The 21,010-nt window shown below is 50.1% G+C and overlaps 1 protein-coding gene across 1 annotated transcript; it reads right to left on the bottom strand.

Moving 5' to 3' along the window:
- Positions 1–1,327: 1,327 nt before the first annotated feature.
- On the bottom strand, positions 1,328–20,259 carry CWC25 (CWC25 spliceosome associated protein homolog). The gene is made up of 10 exons (XM_004591127.2): positions 20,091–20,259; positions 18,419–18,591; positions 10,364–10,600; positions 8,935–9,004; positions 6,462–6,589; positions 5,787–5,850; positions 4,580–4,788; positions 4,111–4,209; positions 2,671–2,832; positions 1,328–2,008 (listed from the first exon to the last, which is right to left on the bottom strand). Exons 1-10 carry the CDS (start codon positions 20,106–20,108, stop codon positions 1,894–1,896), a joined length of 1,275 nt encoding a protein of 424 aa, XP_004591184.2. The 5' UTR covers positions 20,109–20,259; the 3' UTR covers positions 1,328–1,893.
- Positions 20,260–21,010: the final 751 nt, after the last annotated feature.

Genomic DNA, 21,010 nt, shown 5'->3' with positions numbered 1-21,010 from the left:
CGGGCGCGCTCCACGCGCGGGCCACGCCCCTTTCCCCCAGGGCCAATGAGAGCAGCGGGCCGGGAGCCCTGGGTTTTATGAATGGGTCCCTTGCCCACCCACCTGTCGCCTGGCTGCCACCGGCCCAAGGGTCCAGTGAAGCCGCTGCCGCACGCAGGCACACCTACCCTACACATGGTCTTATTCTCTGGCTCATTTCATGAAATGTCTGAGTAAATTGCCCACGCTTTGTTACATAATTCCTCCAGGAGGAAGGATCTCTAACATTAGATACAAATCACCAGTCAACATTGTTCCCTGTGTGGGGATTTATAAACTCAGTACTCCATACGTGGCCGGTCTTTTAAACAGTTACAAAAATAAATGTAAGCTTTATTACCGAGTAATAAAAGCCATAATTAACCGTAGCAAAGGGGGTGCAGGATGAAATGATTAAAATGAACAAGAGTGTGAGTATGGTACATTTCCGGGGTGGGGGGAAGACTAGGTTTTGTGCATGGCAGTGTCTGGAATCATAAGTGCTCAAACACATAAATCCAGGTATGTTTTAAGCGAAATCAGGAAACCAGAAGACAAGAAAATAGCTCAGTCAAGCTGTGGGTCAGTTCACTGGTTCAACGAGGGCTTCCAGTCAAAGAACAGACCTTGGAAAGATGTTCCCAACCCTGGTGCCAAGGAGCCCATGCCATCTCAGAAGTACCCAAGCTTCTCCTGGAACACGCATCCCCACACTGAGGTTTCTAGGGCGTCATCAAATGACTGTCCCCCATCCCCGGATTTTGGTGCAGTTTGACAGCAAGGAGTGCCCCCTGCTGCCACAGCCCTGCCAAACCTTGACCCCCTGGGAACGCAGGAGAAAACAAAAATTGAAACATTTGTCCAACCCATCTTCCTCCATACCTTGACCCTCCCACCCTAATCTCAGGCCCACATGGGTGTGCACCACTCTCAACTTTGTAAACAATGTTTTAAAAAGAAGAAGAAGAAGAAGAAATAGAGCAAGGGCAAGAGTGAGGACAGGAGAGTAGTCTTTTAAATACAGGACTAAAAAACACTTGCAAACAACTCCTGAGAGTGACCTGCGCCTAAGGCTTTCAGCTTCTCCCTGGTTTCCTCTCAGGAGCCAGAGGCATAGACTGTGGTCCTGAGCCCTGGAGTCACACTGCCAACAGCGCAGCCTGGACAGCCCTAAGGGACACGCCCAGATCCTGTGGATAACCCCAGGCTCCTCAACGTGCTGGATGCAGAGCACCAGCTGACCTGCCTTCAGCCATGACTCACCAACAAGGGCCACTGGGTTCTACTCTGTAGTAAAGACAGACAGGTGTGCTCACAAAGTGGTTAAACAAGCATGTGGAAATCACACATGTATACATACATAGTCTGCAGCTCAGAGACCACAGAGCTGACCGGTCCCTCGGGGCTTCTCCACAGCTTCCCCTCCAGACATCCCGCAACGGCCCTGGCTCTGCCCTAACCCAACATTACAGTCACATTGGCTGCTAACCCAAGTTAATGCCCTCTTGCACACAGTCGGCTGGGGTAAGCAGGGAGGGCCCTGAGGAGTTCGTCCACGCTGAGGCCCTGGGCTCCCTCTGTGCAGGCGGCAGGGGCCTGGCAACCCCGCAGGGTTAGATCCAACACCCATGATTAGCAATGCAGTCAAAGCCCACACGGCGTCCAGGTAGACATCCCTGAGGGTCTCCTATGGCAGGCCACCCGGGTCCACTGGAGACAGGGGCTGGCTCAGGAAGCCCTCGGACAAGGTAACCTTGAACAGCGGGGGCTCAGCATCGGTGGAAAAAGTCACCTGAACTCTTATAAAGAGAATCTTTAAGGGATCAGCAGCTTCCCTGGAAAATTCAGAAAAAGCAGTGAAGGCAGAGGACTGCTTCATCTCTTCATGAAGTTCTTCTCCAGCGCCATGGATGTTCTCTGCAGAGAGTAGATGTTCCTCTTGACGCGATCCTCCAGCGAGGAAGTGGACGCGCTCTGGAGCTTCATGTCACTAGGGGTGGAAAGATAGGCCAAGGAAAGTCAAGTGCAGTTTCCCACTGGACATCTCTGGCAGGATTCGAAGGAGCAGCTGGCTAGCCATAAAGCAACTACAGAACCATCAGCTCACTCAGGCCTGTACAGACAACTTGCCAGTGACTCCAGCAAGAAGCAAGCCTTATTTTCAAGCAGTGCCCATGAAGGGAAATAGATCTGCTTTGGAAAACAAGTCCAAGCTTCACTGAAAAGAGCTTCCCTGAGCCAGGAATTTTTATCTAAAAGGAAGGTCAAAGAAAGGAATTTCAATGATTCAGAAAATACCATTCATATCTCTCCTCTCAAATTAAAAACAAACAAACAAACAAAAAACCAAAACAACAATTCTCACAGGCAGTGAAAGCGTTTGGGCACAGCCCTGCACAGCCCTGGCACTGCTGTGATGGCTCAGGTAACAGGGAGAACTGGATGGAGCTCCCAGCTCTCGTGCCAGCTGCTGTGGGCCTACAGAAGGGAGTGCTGTGTGGGTGTCTCTCTCCACCTCTCAGGTTAGCTCATTAATTTTTTTTAAAGACCCTCCTAGTGTCTGGCCAGAAGCTGGGAGTACTAAGCAAGGTGGCTGGAGCCGAGTTCCCATTCATGCGAGCCCACACAGCCACAGCGGGAAGATGAACTCACTGGAGAAATTTGCCACCGCGTGCGCCCAGCTTCTCCAGTCTCTGCTCCCGCTCCTCGTCCCTGGCGTGCCTCTTGAGGAGGTTCAGTCGCTCCTCCTCCCGCCACTTGGCGTTTTCCATCATTTCCTGACGTTTTCGCTCCAGCTCCTCCGCTGAGAGTTTTCTGTGAGCACAAAACCCCTCCTGTCAGGTCTACGTCTCTCCTAGCTGCAGGGGGAGAGGGAAGTGTGGGACCAAGGCTGTCTGCTCACCACCCTCTTGGAGGAAATGCCCAGCCCATGCCATGCCGCCAGGAGCCCCCTTTGATCCTGACACAGGCTCAGGGGATTCACCCAGTGAAGGACTCCCCCACCTCAGTGACTGCTAACAGGATGACCACAAAGAGAAGAAGATCCTCTGTCCGATGGTTCACTCCCCAAGTGACTGCAATGGCTGGAACTCAGCCGGTCTGAAACCAGGAGCCCAGAGACTCTTCCAGGTCTCTCACATGGGTGCAGGGTCCCAGGGCATTGGGCCATCCTCAACTGCTTTCCCAGGCCACAAGCAGGAAGCTGGATGGGAAGCAGGGCTGCTGGGATTAGAACCAGTGCCCATATGGGATCCCGGGGCGTTCAAGGCGAGGACTTTAGCCGCTAGGCCACGCCGCCGGGCCCACTGTTGGAGATTTCTAATAAGCTCTTGGTTCCTGGCTTCGGATCAGCTCAGCAATAGCTGATGTGGCCAATTGGGAAGTGACCCAGCTGATAAAACATCTTCCTGTCTCTCCTTCTCTCTGTAAATCCGCCTTCCCAATAAGAATAAATCTTAAAAAAAAAAAAAAAATGTCTATGCTGGAGCTGGAGAGGGGCATTCCCTTTTCTCTTCTCTCTTCGGAAAAGCCTTTCTGCGGAATCTTCGTGAAAAGCAGCATATTTACAGATGGGAAAGACAATCACTTTCACAAATGCCCACGAAGCTGGAATCACTTAACATATCAGTGTGCTTTGTATAAGGAGGAGGAAGAGTAGAAGTTGATGAGGGGGATGTGAGGGGGTTGGTGTCTGGCCTCAGTTTGGGTGCTTATGTCTCCCATCAGAGCACCTGGCTTCTAAGGCTGGCTCCAGCCTCGATACTAACATACCCTAGGAAGCCCCTGGGGAAGACTTAAGTAACCAATTCCTGCCACCCATGTGGGAAACTTGGATGGAATTCCTGGATCCCAGCTTGAGCCTGGCCCAGCCCATCCTCTGGAGGGCATTCGGAGAGTGAACCAACAGATGAAAGAGCACACCCCACGCTGCTCTCTGTCATCTGTCTCTCCTCCTGTCTCTCGAATAATCAATCAACTTAAAGAACTGGTAAAGTGAATAAAAGCCGGTTTCACAAAGAAGTCATATAAACTGTGCACTAGGCCTCATTTGCACCATGCCTAGTGCTGGGCCCTCAGCGTCTCAAGGCTCACCTGGTGTACCCGGGAGCATGCCGCCTCTGGTAGACCTCTTTCTTGGGTGACGGGCTCTTCGTTTGGGCTCTCTCTCGTCTGTTTGCTTTAGAATTGTGCCTGAAATAGACACAGAAGGGAACAGCCTTTTCAATTTAGGGGCTTACAATATGTCTAGGAGCTAACAGTCCTAGAACTAGAATCTGAATGGTAAACAAGAGAGGGCAGAGTGCAAGAAAAACAGAGGCATGGGGGATTCATAAGATTTTATATTATACCCACCCTAGAGATTTTACTGGTATAACTTATTCCCACAAACATGTGATTCTGGGGGATTGAGCTTCACTGAGGTGGGGAAAATGATGTGAAAGAATTAGCCAAGTAATGAAATCTGGGAGAGTCGACTAATGGGTGAGTATCAGTGAAGGCAAGTAGCGGTGCTGAGCAGCACCCAGCAGGTGCAGGTACTTTCCAATGAAGTCCCACTCACAGTTTGCTGGGCCTTGGGGACCGTGACCTTCTACCCGGGGATCGAGACCTCCTGTTCGAGACCCCTGTATCCCTGCTGCTTTTCTTGCTGGTATGTCTGGGGGATGAAGGAGAGGAGCTTCGGGAGCGGGATCGGTTCTTCATCCGATGTATGCTTCTCTGCTCAGCCACAAGGTCCTGCGGTTCTTGGTTTCGATCAGAGTTCCTGACCTATGTCATTAAGGAAATGAAAATCCAACACTTCAGCAGATGCATGGGCCCCGGTATGGCAGCCTGGTGGCTAAATTCCTTGCCTTGCATATGCTGGAATCCCATACGGGTGCCAGTTTGTATCCCTGCTTGTGGCCTAGGAAGGCAGTCGAGGATGGCCCAAGGCTTTGGGACCCTGCACCCGTGTGGGAGACCCAGAGGAGGCTCCTGGCTTTGGATCAGCTAAGCTTTGGCCGTTGTGGCCACTTGGAGAGTGAACTAGTGGATGGAAGATCTTCCTGTCTCTCCTACTCTCTGTAAATCTGACTTTCCAATTAAAAAAATAATAATACATCTTAAAAAAAAAATGTGTGAAACAAGTAAGAAAACAGGCAATGTTTGCTAAGGAGTCACAGATAAGGAATACTGAAAAAAGGACAAACTTGGAAACTTCATCTTTAGAATCTCCTAGAAGGACAGACCCCCCTCCCAAGCACCTGGTTTGGCTTGGCTCTTCATTGTAACCCAAGGACCAGCCAGGGGCAGAGGCACATAGGACAGGACCTGAGGCTAGAGATACAGAGGGATGTACAAGTGTCTAAAGTCATTCACCAGGTCATTGCTTGGGATGCCTGCAATCCCTTATCAGAGTACCTGGGATTGAGTGCCCAGCTACTCCACTTCCAATTCAGCTACTTGCTAGTGCACACCCTGGGAGGCAGCAGGTGACAATTCAAGAACTTGGATTTCAGCCACCCGCCACGTGAGAGACCTGTAGTGAATTATAGGCTCTTGACTTCAGGTGGACCCATTCCTGGCTATTGTGGGCATGTGGAAACTAAACCAGCGGCTGGGAGAGCCCATCAGCCTTATCTATGCCTTTCAAATAAAACAGGTATAATAATAAAGCAGCTTGAGCACAAGCAACAGGCCTGTTCCCCAGCAGTCCCATCTTTCCCACTATCAGAGCAACCCATTCCGCAGGCCAGAGCCCCACCTTTGAGACACCCAATCCCTACCTGTAAGCCGTATCCAGGGACTTTGGACAAGGCCGGGGTGAAGTATGCCATCTTCTTTTGAGATCTAAGAGAATGAAACACACACACACACTCACTGAAAAGGCACAGAGGTCTGCTTGCCAACCCTCATGCCAGAACATGCCTTCAGGCTGCACCATGACCTTGACCAGCTACCAGCTACTTCCTGGCAGTGTGTTCCTCTATTGGGGCTGTCTACTGGAGGAAACATCAGCACAGGCGAGTTTTTCCTGTGAAAAACTGTGGGCTGAACAGCTCCAACGCCTAACACATTCCCTTCTCACCTCGGGTTGCTATTCCAGGGACTAATAGTGAGTCAGCAGCAACAGAGCTGACAGTTTCCACAGGGAAGACACGCAGAACAGGCCCACGTGGGCCCATTCACCCATTAAAGACAAAAATCCATCCCACGACAGTGCAGAGGGCTCTGAAGCTGAGACGAAAAAGTCACGCCTGAGACATCTGATGTCAGACCTGTGAGGCTGCAGTCAGCTCCAGCAAGGGTCTCTCTCCAGTCATAGTCTGGAATTCTAGGCTGAGATGGCAGCCCAGCAGGCACGGGGCACATGGCCAAGAGCTCTTGGCTGAGACCCCTGTGGCCGACAGGCCTCAGCTCCTCTCCGGGCAGTCACTGCGAGGGTGGTCTCCCGGGCTCACCTGCCCCGGCTGCGCTCCTCATCACTGCTGGAACGATCGCTACTGGAGCTTCGGTGCTTGTGTTTCTTGTGCTTCTTCTTTTTCTCCTTCTTTTTCTTCTTCTCCTTTTTTACCAGACTCATTTGCAGCTGAAAAATGCGCACAACGTACAATTTATGAGACCCAATCCAAGGGACTGGGACATGCACAAACTGCTTGATGCCATGCTCCTAAAGCAGCCCAGGCCTTCACCAGAGGGTTTGTGGCAGCAAAGGGGAGGAGGCTGGTAACTCTGCCTATACACAACTCTCCACTGCCCACTGAACCCATCTCGGGTGGGTGGGTTGCACATCTGTGTTCTGCAACAGTCTCTGAGTCATGGCCAAGGACTTTCCATTCTTTGTCAAAATCACTCCAACTCCACTGAAAGTAATTAAAGATTGCAAGGTCAGTCCTGAACTTTTCTTACCAACTGATGGAAGAATCAATCGCATCAGAAGCCATGTGAGTAGCTAGCAGGTCCTCAAAGCGTTATACCATGCCAGCCAGAGGGCACACTCTGACCTCAGAAACACACTGCAGAATCCTGCTCTCCAGAAGAATATACCACACATCTCCTTTCCCACAGAAATGATACCCCATGTTTTTACTAACCAAAGGCAGAAAGAGGAAATAAAAGTTAATCAATTCAGATTGCGGGGCACGAGTTTGATGTGTGGTGGTTAAGATACCACTTGAAATAACCACATTCCATCTCACAGCGCTTAGTTCAAGTCCCAGTTCCACTGCTGATTCTGTACCCAGGGAGGCAGTAGGTGCAGGTGGAAGATGGAATATCTGCCACCCACACTGAGCTCCCAGGACCTAGACTCAGCCTGGTCTAGGACAAGCTTCTACCTGTATTCGAGGAGTAAACCAGTGGATGCGAAATCTCTGGTTCCTTACATGTTTGTCTCTCCCATTTCTCTACCTTTAAAAATAAATGAATTGGGGCCCAGCAAGATAGCGTAGTGGTTAAGGTCCTTGCCTTGAACGTGCCAAGACCGTATATGGGCCCTGCTTCCCATCCAGCTCCCTGCTTGTGGCTTGGCAAAGCAGTTGAGGACGACCCAAAGCTTTGGGACCTTACCCCCACATAGGAGACCTGGAGGAGACTCCTAACTCCTAGCTTCAGATTGGCTCAGCTCCAGCCATTGCGGCCACTTGGGGAGTGAATCATAGGACAGAAGATCTTCTTCTCTATCTCTTCTTCTCTCTGTATATCTGCCTTTCCAATGAAAAATAAATAAATCTTTAAAAAAAAAATTAATGGGCTGCGGCTGTGTGGCCTAGTGGCTAAAGTCCTCGCCTTCAACGCGCCAGGATCTCATATGGGCGCTGGTTCTAGTCTTGGTTGCTCCACTTCCAATCCAGCTCCCTGCTTCTGGCCTGGGAAGGCGGTTGAGGCTGGCCCAAGGCCTTGGGACCCTGCACCCATGTGGGAGACCCGGAAAGAGGTTCCTGGCTCCTGGCTTTGGATCGGCGCAGCGCTGGTCGTTGTGGCCGCCTGGGGAGTGAATCGTCGGATGGAATATCTTCCTCTCTGTCTCTCCTCCTCTCTGTATGTCTGACTTTGCCATAAAAATGAATAAATCTTTAAAAAAAAATTAATGAATTGGATCCCAGACTGATGGTTCAATTGGTTACTCTTCCCTCTTCAAGCACTAGGCTATCATTTGGGAGCTGGTTTGTGTCCCAGCTGCTCCACTTCCCATCCAGCTCCCTGCTTGTGGCCTGAGAAAGCAGTCGAGGACGGCCCAAAGCCTTGGGACCCTGCACCTGCATGCGAGACTTGGAAGCAGCTCCTGGCTTCTGACTTCAGATCTGCTCATCTCTGGCCATTGTGTTCATTTGGGGAATGAACCAGTGGGCAGAAGATCTCTCTTTCTGTCTTTCCTTCTCTTATAAACCTCAATCTACCTTTTCAATTAAAAAAAAAAATTTAAATACAAATAAAAATATATAACCAGTTAACGCTACATAATCACCAGGGGATGGTCTTTAAAAGTTAAAAATTTGTAAGAGTGTTCTGTTTTTTCCTTTGTTAAGATAAGAGTAAATACAGACAAGTTGTCACATTAAGTAGTTAAAAAACACCTACTACTGGGGCCGGCACACTGGCTCAGCTAGCTAATCCTCTGCTTACAAACAACACTGGTATTCCATATGGGCATCAGCTCATGTTCCAACTGCTCCACTTCCTATGCAATTCCCTGCTTGCAGCCTGGGAAAGCAGCAGAGACTGGCCCAAAGCCTTGGGACCCTGTACCCATGTGGCAGACCCAGAAGAGTCTCCTGTCTCCTGGCTTCAGCTCAGCTCAGCTCCAGCTGCTGCAGCCATTTGAGGAGCAAACCAGTAGATGAAAGATCTCTGTCCCTCCTCTCTGTAAATGTGCCTTTCCAATACAATAAATCTTACAAAAAATTCTTACTACTTACTTGATGCACAACTTACCAATTCTTTGATTTTCTTCATTTTCACAGGATTATTCAATACCTCTCTTTTTTTCTCCTCTTCCTTCTTCCTAAATGGAGAATGTTACACAAATCACAACTGTTCCTTTTGTAAAAGGGAGTCAATCATTCTAATTTTTGAACTCCATGTAGAAAACTGCCAAACACACAGGGACAGATATTATGTTGAAATCTACATGGTGGTGTAGAAGCCACAAGCTTCCCCAAACCTGCACACAAGCTGGCATATTGTGGAGAAAGTCTACATTGGTATACCCTCATGCAAGTAAGCGTATTTGGTCTCTCTCTGGTTAGGCTTCATGTTCAAAGTTTCACAACTGATCAAGTAACGGGCATCATCCTGTACATAACTGGTGGCTGGAGAGCAGTTTGGCATGAGAAACACCTGGGAAATAAAGAGAACTGATTTCTACTTCAAGAAGTCTTACTCTCTGGGCCTGCATTGTGGCACAGCAAGTAAACTGCAGCCTATTATGCTGGAAACCCATGTGGGCTCACACCCCGTGTGCTCCATTCCCCATTCAGCTTCTTGTTAATGGTCTGGGAAAAGCAATGGAAAATGGCTCAAGTATGTCGGCCCCTGGCATCACATGGGGGACCCAGATGAAGCTCCTGGCTTCAGCCTGGCCCAGAAATGGCCATTGCAGGCATCTAGGGAGTGAATCAACAGATGGAAGATCTCTGTCTCTCCCTAACTCTGACTTTCAAATAAATAAATCAATCCTTAAATAGAAGAAAAGGGAAAAAAAAATGTCTGGTGCAGACACAAGCTTAACAGGAAAGATTCCAGATTAAAACACTTTTGGGGGGCCTGGCGCATTAGCCTAGTGGCCAAATCCTTGCCTTGCAACGGCCAGGATCCTGTATGTATGCAGATTCCTATCCAAGCTACTCCACTTCCCATCTAGCTCTCTGCCTGTGGACCGGGAAAGCAGCAGAAGATGGCACAAAGTCTTGGGATCCTGCACCCACATGGAAAACCCAGAAGCTCCTGGCTTCAGATCAGTGCAGCTCCATCCATTGTGGTCATTTAGTGAACCAACAGATGGAAGACCTTTCTGTCTCTCCTTCTCTCTGTAAATCTGCCTTTCCAATAAAATTAAATCTTTAAAAAAAAAAAAGAAGAAGAAGCCCACAGTCTGCTTTCTGCTGGACACTTTCACTCAAGGGCCAAAGCCCAATGAGTAAATCTGGGCTGGTACACCTGCCAACACCTCTCCCTAGGGCCTAAGTCAGGCTCCCCTATGGAGCTACTTCTCAACATCACGAAGTCCAAATGGAGACAAATCCTTTTACATGGCAGATTAAACCAGGGAAACCAACTGCAAAGTGAAGGAATCCACAGCCTTGGCAGAGTTTAGCCTTAAAGTACTCTGCAACCCTCCTCGGGCCCAGCCCCTCCTTAGTACCTGATGATGAAGAGCGGATCCTCTCGGATTTTGCTGGCCATGTCGAGAAGGGAATTGGCACCCGACGGGGCAAAGATAGAGCCCGGGAGGAGTCCTGTCTCAGAGGAGCAGCCTGCCTCCTTCTCCTCCATCTTCTCAAAAACGTACTTGTCAATGGGACGCCCCAGCAGGTACTCATCACGGTTCACCATGCCCCCCGGGCCCTGGTACATCCAGTCCAGTTTTTCTTCCTTCTTCCTGGTTCAAAGGAAAAACAAAACAAAAAATACAACTAAAGCAAATATAGACTCCTACAAACCTACACAGAAACACTGTACTGATGAGAAGAGGATGTATTCTACAGCCACCGATCACCAACACATCACTGGACTCTACAAGCAGACAGAACAGCGCTTCACCTTCCTGGAGAATTTTCACACATGAAAACAACTAAGTGGAAAAATGCCTGTGGTGCCGGCATCCCATATGGGTAATGGTTCATGTTCTGACTGCTCCACTTCCCATCCAGCTCCCTGCTTACGGCCTGGGTAAGCAGTGGAGAACAACCCAAAGCCTTGGAACCCTACACCCACGTGGGAGACCCGGAAAAAGCTCATGCCTTCAGATCAGCTCATCTCCAGCTGTTGTGGCTGTTTCGGGAGGAAGCAGCAGGTGGAAGATCTTTCCCTGTGTCTCTCCTTCTCTCTTTAAATCTGCCTTTCCAATAAAAATAAATAAATCTTTCTAAAATTTTTTATTTATTTGGAAATCAGAATCAGAGATCTCTCATCTGCTGGCTCACTCCCCAGATGACTGTAACAACAAGGGCTGGTCAAGCCAAAGCTCCGGCTGGACCTCCATTCTGGGCAAGAGCAGCCAAGCAGCCAGCAGGGAGCTGGCTCACACTGCCACAACTGGGACATGAACTGCAGTCCATACGGAATGACAGCATCACAGGCAGTAGCTCAACGTGCGGTGCCACGGGACCAGCCCCCAGCTCCTCAACACACTTAACAGAAGTAATTTAAACCAACTCTGGAGGGCCTGACCCTGTGGAATATTCCTCCTATTAAGAGGACAGGTTTGAGAAACATTACAACCCGTAATTATGAATTGATCCTGGGCCACTGGGTCCTGCTCATCTAGCTCACTGGTGACTGCTCACTCGGCTGGAGTCAGGATGCAGGAGTACACGGGAGAGCTGTGCTGGTGAACTGTGACCCATCGCGGCCAGGCCTCACCATGTGTGTCATGTGGTGTCTTCCCAGCAACCAAAGGTGCTTTATGTTCTCTAATTGGAGTAAACCACAGACCAGGAGGAAGCTGCACAGCTATTAAACACGGGCGCTGCTGTGCAAGTGATCGAGAAGTGAGCCCGGGCTCCCCAGTGAGGAATGAGCATGGCAGTTCTGGGAGTTTAATGCTCTCTGAGCTATAGCACCGTGGTTCCGCCAGAAGGAAGGCAGCCCTGGAAATCCCTCAGTAGTGGCACTGCACAGCAGTCACATGGCATCAAGAAAAGGTCCGGGGCCACAATGGCAGGTAGCATTCTGCTAGACTTCCCTGAAGAAGTTGGTAGGTTCTTGGCAGGATTTGCCCCTGGGCAGTCGTCCAATGCCCCCAGGTTGGCTGAAGATCCCTCCACATAGCCTTCAACCAGCTCTCATCCTTACTTTTAAGAGGCTATGAACAATATCAGTAAAACCCCTTTCTGCTGCTACCTGAAAAGCCAGCATTCCCATGTGGGCACCAGGTGTGTCCCGGCTACTCACTTTCTTTTTTTTTTAAAGATTTTATTGTTATTGGAAAGCCGGATACACAGAGAGCAAGAGAGACAGAGAGGAAGATTTTCCATCCGATGTTTCACTCCCCAAGTGAGCTGCGACGGGCCGGTGTGCGCCATTCCGAAGCCGGGAACCTGGAACCTCTTCCGGGTCTCCCACGCGGGTGCAGGGTCCCAATGCTTTGGGCTGTCCTCAACTGCTTTCCCAGGCCACAAGCAGGGAGCTGGATGGGAAGTGGAGCTGCCGGGATTAGAACCGGCGCCCATATGGGATCCCGGGGCTTTTAAGGCGAGGACTTTAGCCGCTAGGCCAAGCCGCCGGGCCCCGCCGCCGGGCCCAGCGGCTACTCACTTTCATTCCAGCTTCCTGCTAATGCCCATGGGAAAGCAGTGAGAGATGGCCCAAGTGTTGGGTCCCTGCAGCAGCCATGTGGGACACTTGGAAGAATTTCCTCGTTTCAGCCTGCCCTAGCCCTGGTGGTTGTAGACGTCTGAGGAGTCAACAGACAGATGGAAAATCTCCCTCTCTGTAACCCTGATTTTTTTTTTTAAGAAATTAATAAAATCTTCAAGAAAAAACAAAACTGCTTTCCTTGGATTTCTTTGAGAGACTATGATACACTTCAAGAAAGATTTCAGAAGACCCAAATTATAGCCTCTTTTTAAAACCACATGAGGGGGCCTGGGATGGTAAAGTTCTCGCCTTGCACACGCTAGGATCCCATATGGGCACCGGTTCGTGTCCCTGCAGCCCAGCTTCCCATCCAGCTCCCTGGTTGTGGCCTGGGAAAGCAGTCAAGAACGGCCCAAGGCCGTGGGACCCTGCAGCCACGTGGCAGTCCTAGAAGAAGCTCTTGACTGTTAGCTTCAGATCAGCTCAGCTTTGGCTATTGTTACAAAATTTAAATTTAACTAATAATTAAATTTACTGATTTTTTAATGCAGAAACAAACAGAAATTTCTCATTTTCTAGGTCATTCTTCAAGTGTTCACAATTGCTGCGTCAAGGCCAAAGGTGGAAACTGAATCCAGGTCTCCCATGTAGTTGTCAGGGACCCAACCACTTGAAAGTCACCTGTCGGTCTTACAGGTGCATGTTATCAGAAGGATATCATTGGGAGCACAGCTAGGCAAGCAGTGTCTTAGCCATAATACCAAATGCTTTCTCCACCCATTACTGGTGCAGGGGTCCAACAATACAGCTCATTCTTCACTGCATTCCCAGGCACATTAGCAGGGAGCAGGTCTGAAGTAGAGCAGTTGGTTCTTGAGCTGGTACCCTTATGGGATGCTGGACTGCAGGCTGTGATTTGACTTAAGTGTGCCACAGTGCAGGCCCCATGACTTGTTTATTTGAAAGACAGAATGACATAGGGACCTGGAGCAGTAGCCTAGTGGAAAAGTCCTCGCCTTGCTGGGGCTGGATATGGTTGGCAGTTTGTGTCTCGGCTGCCCCACTTCTCACCCAACTCCCTGCCTGTGGCCTGGGAAAGCAGTAGAAGATGGCACAAAGCCTTGGGATCCTGCACCTGAGTGGGAGACCTGGAAGCAGCTCCTGGCTTCAGATCGGCAGCTACGGCCACTTGGTGAGTGAATCAGCAGAAGGAAGAATTTTCTCTCTGTAAATCTGATTTTCCAATAAAAATAAATAAATCTTTTTAAAAAATGACATGATAGGAGTTGGGAGGAGATAAGTAGCTTCCATCTCTTGGTTCACTCATCAAATGCCTGCAACAGCCTGGGTTAGGCCAGGCTGGAGCCAGAAGCCAGGAACTCCATCCATCCAGGTCTCCCATGGGGATGGCAGGGCCCAAATACTTGCACTCTCATCCCTTGCCTCCCAGGTTCATCAGCTGGAAGCTGGATTGGAAGTATGATGTAGCTGGAACCTGAACCAGGCACTCTGATGGGAAATGCAGTCACCCAAGCAGTGCCTTTCCCCACAGAGTTTTTTAGCATTTACTGATACCGTTGTAAGAACTGTGTTTACTAGACAGGTGCCTATCCCAGAGCTGCTCTACCAGCGCACTTCAGAGTGGGCGTGGAAGAGGAGAGACAAAGAGGCCCACCTGCTGATGCTGGGGCTGGGGATCTCAGGATTCTCAGCGGCGCACCAGCAGCTTAGCCGAGGGTCCTGGGGTCCTCACAGGAGTGCTCACAGGAGCACTGTCAGGTGAGATGTCAGCCTGTGCACCTTACCTAGGCAACCCATCTGCCTCCATCTTACTGTTTTTTAAGATTTATTTATTTTGGGGCTTGGCATGGTGGCCTAACAGTTAAAGTCTTCGCCTTGAGTGCGCCAGGAACCCATATGGGCACCGGTTCTGATCTGGCGGCCCCACTTTCCCATCCAGCTCCCTGCCTGTGGCCTCGGAAAGCAGTCAAGGATGGCCCGAAATTTTGGGACCCTGCACCCATGTGGGAAACCTGGAGGAGCTCCTGCTTCTTGGCTTTGGATCAGCGGATTGGCACAGCTCCGGCCATTGTGGTCACTTGGGGAAGTGAGTCATCAGACGGAGGATCTTCCTCTCTGTCTCTACTTTTGTCTCTATATATCTAACTTTGCAATAAAAATAAAATAAGTCTCAAAAAAAGATTTATTTTGGGCCCGGCACAATGGCTCAATGGCTAAATCATCACAGCAGTAGAAGATGATCCAAATCAGATCTGCCTTTCCAATAAAAGCACATTAATCTTAAAAAAAAAAAAGGGGGGGGGAGGAACAGATTTACAGATATACTCATAGGGGATCTTGGTGCTTGCAGGGGAGGATTGAGCCATCGTGCCGTGCCCCCAAAGTTGAATTTTTAAAAACAATCTGAAATAATTTTCAGTTTCGGATAGTGGAAATTTAAACTCTTAGCATTTTGGGGTATTCACTCTAAAATCAGTATTTTTTTCTTATTTTTATTTATTTATTTTAAATATTTCTTTTTATCTGAAAGGCAGATTTACAGAGAGAAAGATCTTCCATCCACTGGTCAATTCCACAACTGGCCACAATGGCCTGAGCTGAGCTGATCCAAAGCCAAGAGCAAGGAGCTCCTTCAGGGCCTCCCACAGAGCTGCAGGGTCCTAAGGCTTGGACCACTTACTGTTTTCCCAGGCCATAAGCAGGGAGCTGGATCAGAAGAGGAACAGCCAGGACACTAACCAGTGCCCACAGATGGAGGATTTTCCTGCTGCATGACTGCTGTAGTCAAAATCAGGATTTTTTAAAATAAATTTTTAGGACTGGTTTTGTAGGGCAGCAGGTTAAGAAAGATATCACGGACAGAAGACAGAGCAGATCAGTCATTCATCTCAGCTATATGTAAGCAGCGAAAAATGGGGCAAACGGAGACTTTATGATGGACCATATCAATCAGTGGACGACCTCATCGAGCGAAACTGGCAGCGATTCATAACTGGAGAACTATTAACACCACTCGAGCACATATCTCAGAGCATGCCCCACATCCGGGACTCGGGGTGGGCGGGAAACCGGGTGGGGCTTCTCCCTCAATATCCCCCTTTACCTCAGATACAAGATGGAAACAATATGGACATAATAGTATTACCCACTTCCCTATCCCCCTGAACTTTTTTTTTTCTTTTTCTTTCTTTAACTGTAATTAACTATGTAAAGATTGTCAACAACAACACAATAAAATAGATTTAAAAAAATAAAAAATAAATAAAAATAAAAAAAAAGAAAGATATCACGGGCCCGGCAGCATGGCCTAGCGGCTAAAGTCCTCGCCTTGAAAGCCCCGGGATCCCATATGGGCGCCGGTTCTGGTCCCAGCAGCTCCACTTCCCATCCAGCTCCCTGCTTGTGGCCTGGGAAAGCAGTTGAGGACAGCCCAATGCATTGGGACACTGCACCCGCGTGGGAGACCCGGAAGAGGTTCCAGGTTCCCGGCATCGGATCGGCACGCACTGGCCTGTTGCGGCTCACTTGGGGAGTGAATCATTGGACGGAAGATCTTCCTCTCTGTCTCTCCTCCTCTGTGTATATCTGGCTGTAATAAAATGAATAAATCTTAAAAAAAAAAAAAAAAAGATATCATGGATAAGCACCATAGCACCCTAGTTGTTCTACTAGGATCCAACCCCCTACTAATGTGCCTCCCATAGCAGCACACAATGGCTCAAGTCCTTGGAACCCTGCAGCCACGTGGAGGACGCAGCTGGAGATCCAGGTTCCTGGTTTCTGCCTGACCCATCCCTGATTGCTCTTGCCATTTGGGGAGTGAACTAGCAGATGGAAGATCTGTCTTTCTCTCTCTCTAATTCTGCCTCTCAAATGAATATGTAAATCTTCAAAAATATACAAATAAGACCAAAGTTTCATAAAATGCAAAATTCACCTTGGAAGCTACCTAGAATTTGATGCTAATCTGTGAAATTGCTATACATTTTAAATTATAACATAACATAAAGCACATAAACTATGCAAAGTAAGCTGTGGTGAAATGCTTAATTTCATTATCTTATTTTACATATTAATATACTATAAATATTATATTGTATTTAAAAACTCTGCAACTGCAGAAATTTTTTTTCCAAATTTTATATATTGAGGCAGAATCACCTTCTCCCAACTCATCTTCCTAGAAAAATGTGATTGTTCTCCCATTTATGTCCCTAACACCTTCTGCAAAACTGAAACAATCTCAGACACCCATGACCTTGAACATCGCAAACCTTCACGTGGTGACACACTAAGGAAAAGCCCACACATCCCACAGGGGGATGGCACCAAACACCACTCTGATGCCCCACTCCCGAGGACAGAGACGAAACCACAGAGGGGTCCCTTCTAGCCCATGCTAGCTCTGACTTTACATGACTGGGGACGCACTGCACAGTTCTGCCAGTGGTTCCCCAGAAGGTATTCTCTCCTGTCTCCTTCGAGGAAAAGGCAGATGATCGGGTGCTGCTCCTACACTGCTCCCGGGTCATGTCGGACATGGCAGCAGTGGGATGCTGCCATGCACTGCCCGGAGTCACTGCTTCTGCTGACAGCCATGCCCTTCGCCTCTTCCACAGGGCCTTATGGCCCGGGTGCACCTGCAGGGCAGCTCCATCAGCAAGACTGAGGCCTCAGAATACACCAAGCAGCACACTGTTCGCAGCCCTACTCACCCCAGCTATCTGTCAGTAAGCATCCATAACAAGTATGACCTGTGCTGTCCTTTCCCTACCGTCCTCTCAGATTCCCAACAATGTGAAATAGTTGCAACCATGATTCCCTTGGTTCTACTGGGATAACCAAGGTCCCCAAATCTGCTCCTAGCTACACAGCTGATACAGGTGAAGCAAGCCCTAGTGTCCAAGCGTGTCTGACTTCAAAACCCATGCCCTCCCAAGCCAACCTAGCTCATAGCACCTGCTGGCATACACAGGGGGCCAAGTCTGGGCAGGGACCTGGTTGAGATTCGTGGGGGTCATCCCAACAAGGCTGCAGCATCCGCCAACACACATGAGGTTAGGTCGTGGGGCAGACAAGGCTGGGCTGGGCCACAGCGTTCATAGGCACACACGAGACCCTATCTGGGGACCAACTCAGCTGAAGCTCTTAGGAGTAACCCTAATAGGTCCACTTCACCCAATCCCCAAACTCAGGGACCATTACACAGACACCCAATCTGGCCTCAGAGCACGTGTTGTAAGACTGGATCACCCCGTTGCTGACTTCATGTAAGGAAAAACAATATACTGGGATGCACACAAAAGACAACTGGCCTCTCTTTTTCCACAGAGGACCTTGAGTGCCTCATCAAAAGATGGAAAAAGCAGGTTGAAAACACTACAAGCCAAATCCTGCACCAAGCACCTAAGGCTATAGATGTACCAAAACAGATAGTCAGCAAGTATAGGAGGTGGTCTCTCGTACCTGGAACAAAGCCAACACCATTTCAAAACATTCAAGGCTACTCAAGTAACACCCTCAGGACATTCTTCCCCCATATCAGGGTCCCTGGGACAAAAACAGGGGACCACTGCTGTCCCTTGGTGCTGATGTGATCTGACAGCAAGGAACAGTGCAACGTCTTCCCCCTGCCACACACACACGCACGCGCATGCACACCTCACAGTCACAGAAGGGAAGGGGTATTTTTCCCCTCACGCACCTCATCCCTTCCCATCCCACCCAGACCTGCATGAGTATGCAATCCTCCTACCTATGTAACAGACATTTAAAAATAAATAAATTTAAGTGTAAAACAAAAAACAAAAAGCCTCCCCTTGACCACTGAGCGACCACAAGTCTCCCCCGCAGGCCAGCACACCCAGCCCTGCCATACTTGACAGCGCCGACGTCTTGGGCATAGCGTTGCATCTCCTCACGGGCCCGCTCCTCCCGCAGCTCCCGCTGTAGCTCCTCAATCTTCTTGCGCTCGGCCTCATGCTTCTGCTCGGCCTTCCACACCTTCTCCACATTGCGCAGGGTCTGTGGGTGCCAGCTCTTCTTCAGATTCTGTGAGGGAGAGGAGAGAGCCAGTGATTCAGGGAGTGGGTGGATGGTGAGCGTAAACGGCCCTGCCTCACTCACTCCTCCATCACCAATTCACGCCAGGGCAGGCACTCCAGGGGCGGGCAGGGCACGCCCAAACAGGTGAAGCTTCAGGACAGCACAGGTCCTTCCTGGGCTCCATGCACTTCTAACCTTAGATGCATCCAGGTCAGACTCCCACCCACCAGGCCAAAGCAGGAGGTGGGGATGGAGAATGAGGAGGAATGGGGCAGCCGTGGGGAAGGTACACATGTTGAAAATTGAGGAACTTCCAGCTCCTTTGGCACTGGGGATCTATTTTCTTTTTTTTTTTTTTAACAACTCTGATATGCTACCTCTTTTCCTAAAACCTTTGCAAAGGCTGCAGCTGACCTGCTAATGCATCTGGGCAAGCAGCAGAAAATGGTCCCAGTACTAAGCAGTTGTCATAAGAACAGCCCAAATTAAACAGACTGCCATGGGGTCCTGGAACTCAACCTAGTTGAGTTGGACAATACCTGATACAGTCTAACTGGGCTCCCGGACAGGTAGCAGGGCCCCCAGACAAGTGGCCAAACAGAACTTGGGCTGACTTGATGCGCTCAACGTCCTGCAGGTTAGTTTCTTATGATCTTCCCTCTCACTCAAGGCCGTACACTTGCCCTGCTGGGGGCCTGCATCCCTTACGAACGAATTACACAAGAAATACTATCAGTTCAGAATCCTATATATGCAGCACACGGATTCTGCTCGCCTTATGTCAATAAAATTTTTTTTTCATCTAAGTGCTACGAATTCAGAAGAAAACTCCCTTAATACAAATCACAAAGCAACACAGAGGAATCAGCAGCGGAGAAAGGTGGGCTGAATAGACGGCCCTGAAGAGGCTGGGCGAGGCTAAGGACCAGGGTTGGGGTGAAGTGCAAACTCCTACTGCAGCCCAGGGACACCACTCTGAGTTCCCCGCCAACCAAGGCAAATGTGGCCCATGGAAACCCCAGCGCCCACAAGGTCCAAGCGGCCCACGGCGTTCAGCTCCCCAGGGACATAATGATGCTCTCAGCTCCCCTGCACCTCCCACTCCTGCCCTAGTCCTAGTCCGGCTCTCAGCTCCCCATTCCAGCACCCCTGCCCTGGTCCCAGTCTGGCTCTCTTCATGGTCCTAACGATGCTCTCAGCTCCCCACGGACCTAACGATGCTCTCAGCTCCCCGCTCCAGCAACCCTGTACCTCGCACTCCCACCTCTGCCCTGGTACCAGTCAAGCTCTCCACGGACCTAACGATGCTCTCAGCTCCCCGCTCCAGCGCCCCTGCACCTTCCACTCCCACCCCTGCCCTGGTCCCAGTCTGGCTCTCCACGGACCTAACGATGCTCTCAGCTCCCCGCGGACATAACGAAGCTCTCAGCTCCCCCTTCCAGCCCCCCCGCACCTCCCACTCCCATCCCTGCCCTGGTCCCAATCTGGCCTTAGGTCTCGCTTACCAGGTCTCCACCCCCCATGGCGGTGGTGCTAACGTCGCCTCACTACGCCGATCTGAAGGACTCAGGGCGGATCGGAGGAATCGCAGAGAAAATCTGCAGGGACTGCCTCACGGGGATCGGACCCGGGAAGACGCCACCGGCCTCCTTTAACGCCAGCGATGAGCGACACTTCCGGGAGTAGCGTCATCTCACCGTGTCGGCGTCGCGTGGCGGTGACGTATACGCTCTCGGCCGGCAGGGAGGTGACGTCACGGACGGGCTCCGCTGTACCCGGAGCTCAGTCGTGGAGGCCGGAGGGCTGACTGACGGGAAGTCGGGGCGTCCGAGCCCGAACGCTACCCGGCTTCGCCCGCAGGAGACCCGGGTTGAGGGAAGCCTCCCCCTGCACACAACCCCACACCCCTTAACGACCTTTCACGCTGGCACCCTCCGCAGTCCTCGACTTGCCTCCAGCCCCGTAGCTCTAGAAGCCATCGCGTCGAAATTCCGTCTGCCAAAATCTTTTTTCTTCTTTGTCTGTTACATTCTGACTTTTCAAACTGCTGTCCTTCTGGTACCAGCTACTCATAGGCTTTCACGCAGAGATGGGCGAAGCCCAAATGCTTGTCTCCCAACCTTCCAAGTTCTACTTCTGGCTGGAAGGCATTGCTTGCTGGGTGGATGCCCGAGGTCAGCATGAACTGAGGGGTGACCCTGTTGCTGCTGCTTGTCCATCCAGGCTTCATCCTACACCTCCTCCCTCCAACATCCAGTCAGGCACCAGGACGAACTGCCAAAGTTCTCAAGTCCACCCATGGACTCCACCTGTCCTCATTCTGCACCAGCCTGATGCAGGCCACCAACATCTCTTAGTGCTAGCACTCTCATTTCCCCCAATTTCCGTGGTATTACTGCTTCATAGCTACAAATGATTCTCCTCA

Source organism: Ochotona princeps, chromosome 17 (assembly GCF_030435755.1).
Source record: "Ochotona princeps isolate mOchPri1 chromosome 17, mOchPri1.hap1, whole genome shotgun sequence".
In the NCBI taxonomy this organism is placed as follows: domain Eukaryota; kingdom Metazoa; phylum Chordata; class Mammalia; order Lagomorpha; family Ochotonidae; genus Ochotona; species Ochotona princeps.
Note: the sequence above shows the minus strand (reverse complement) of the source record. Positions and strands in the feature narration are given on the sequence as shown.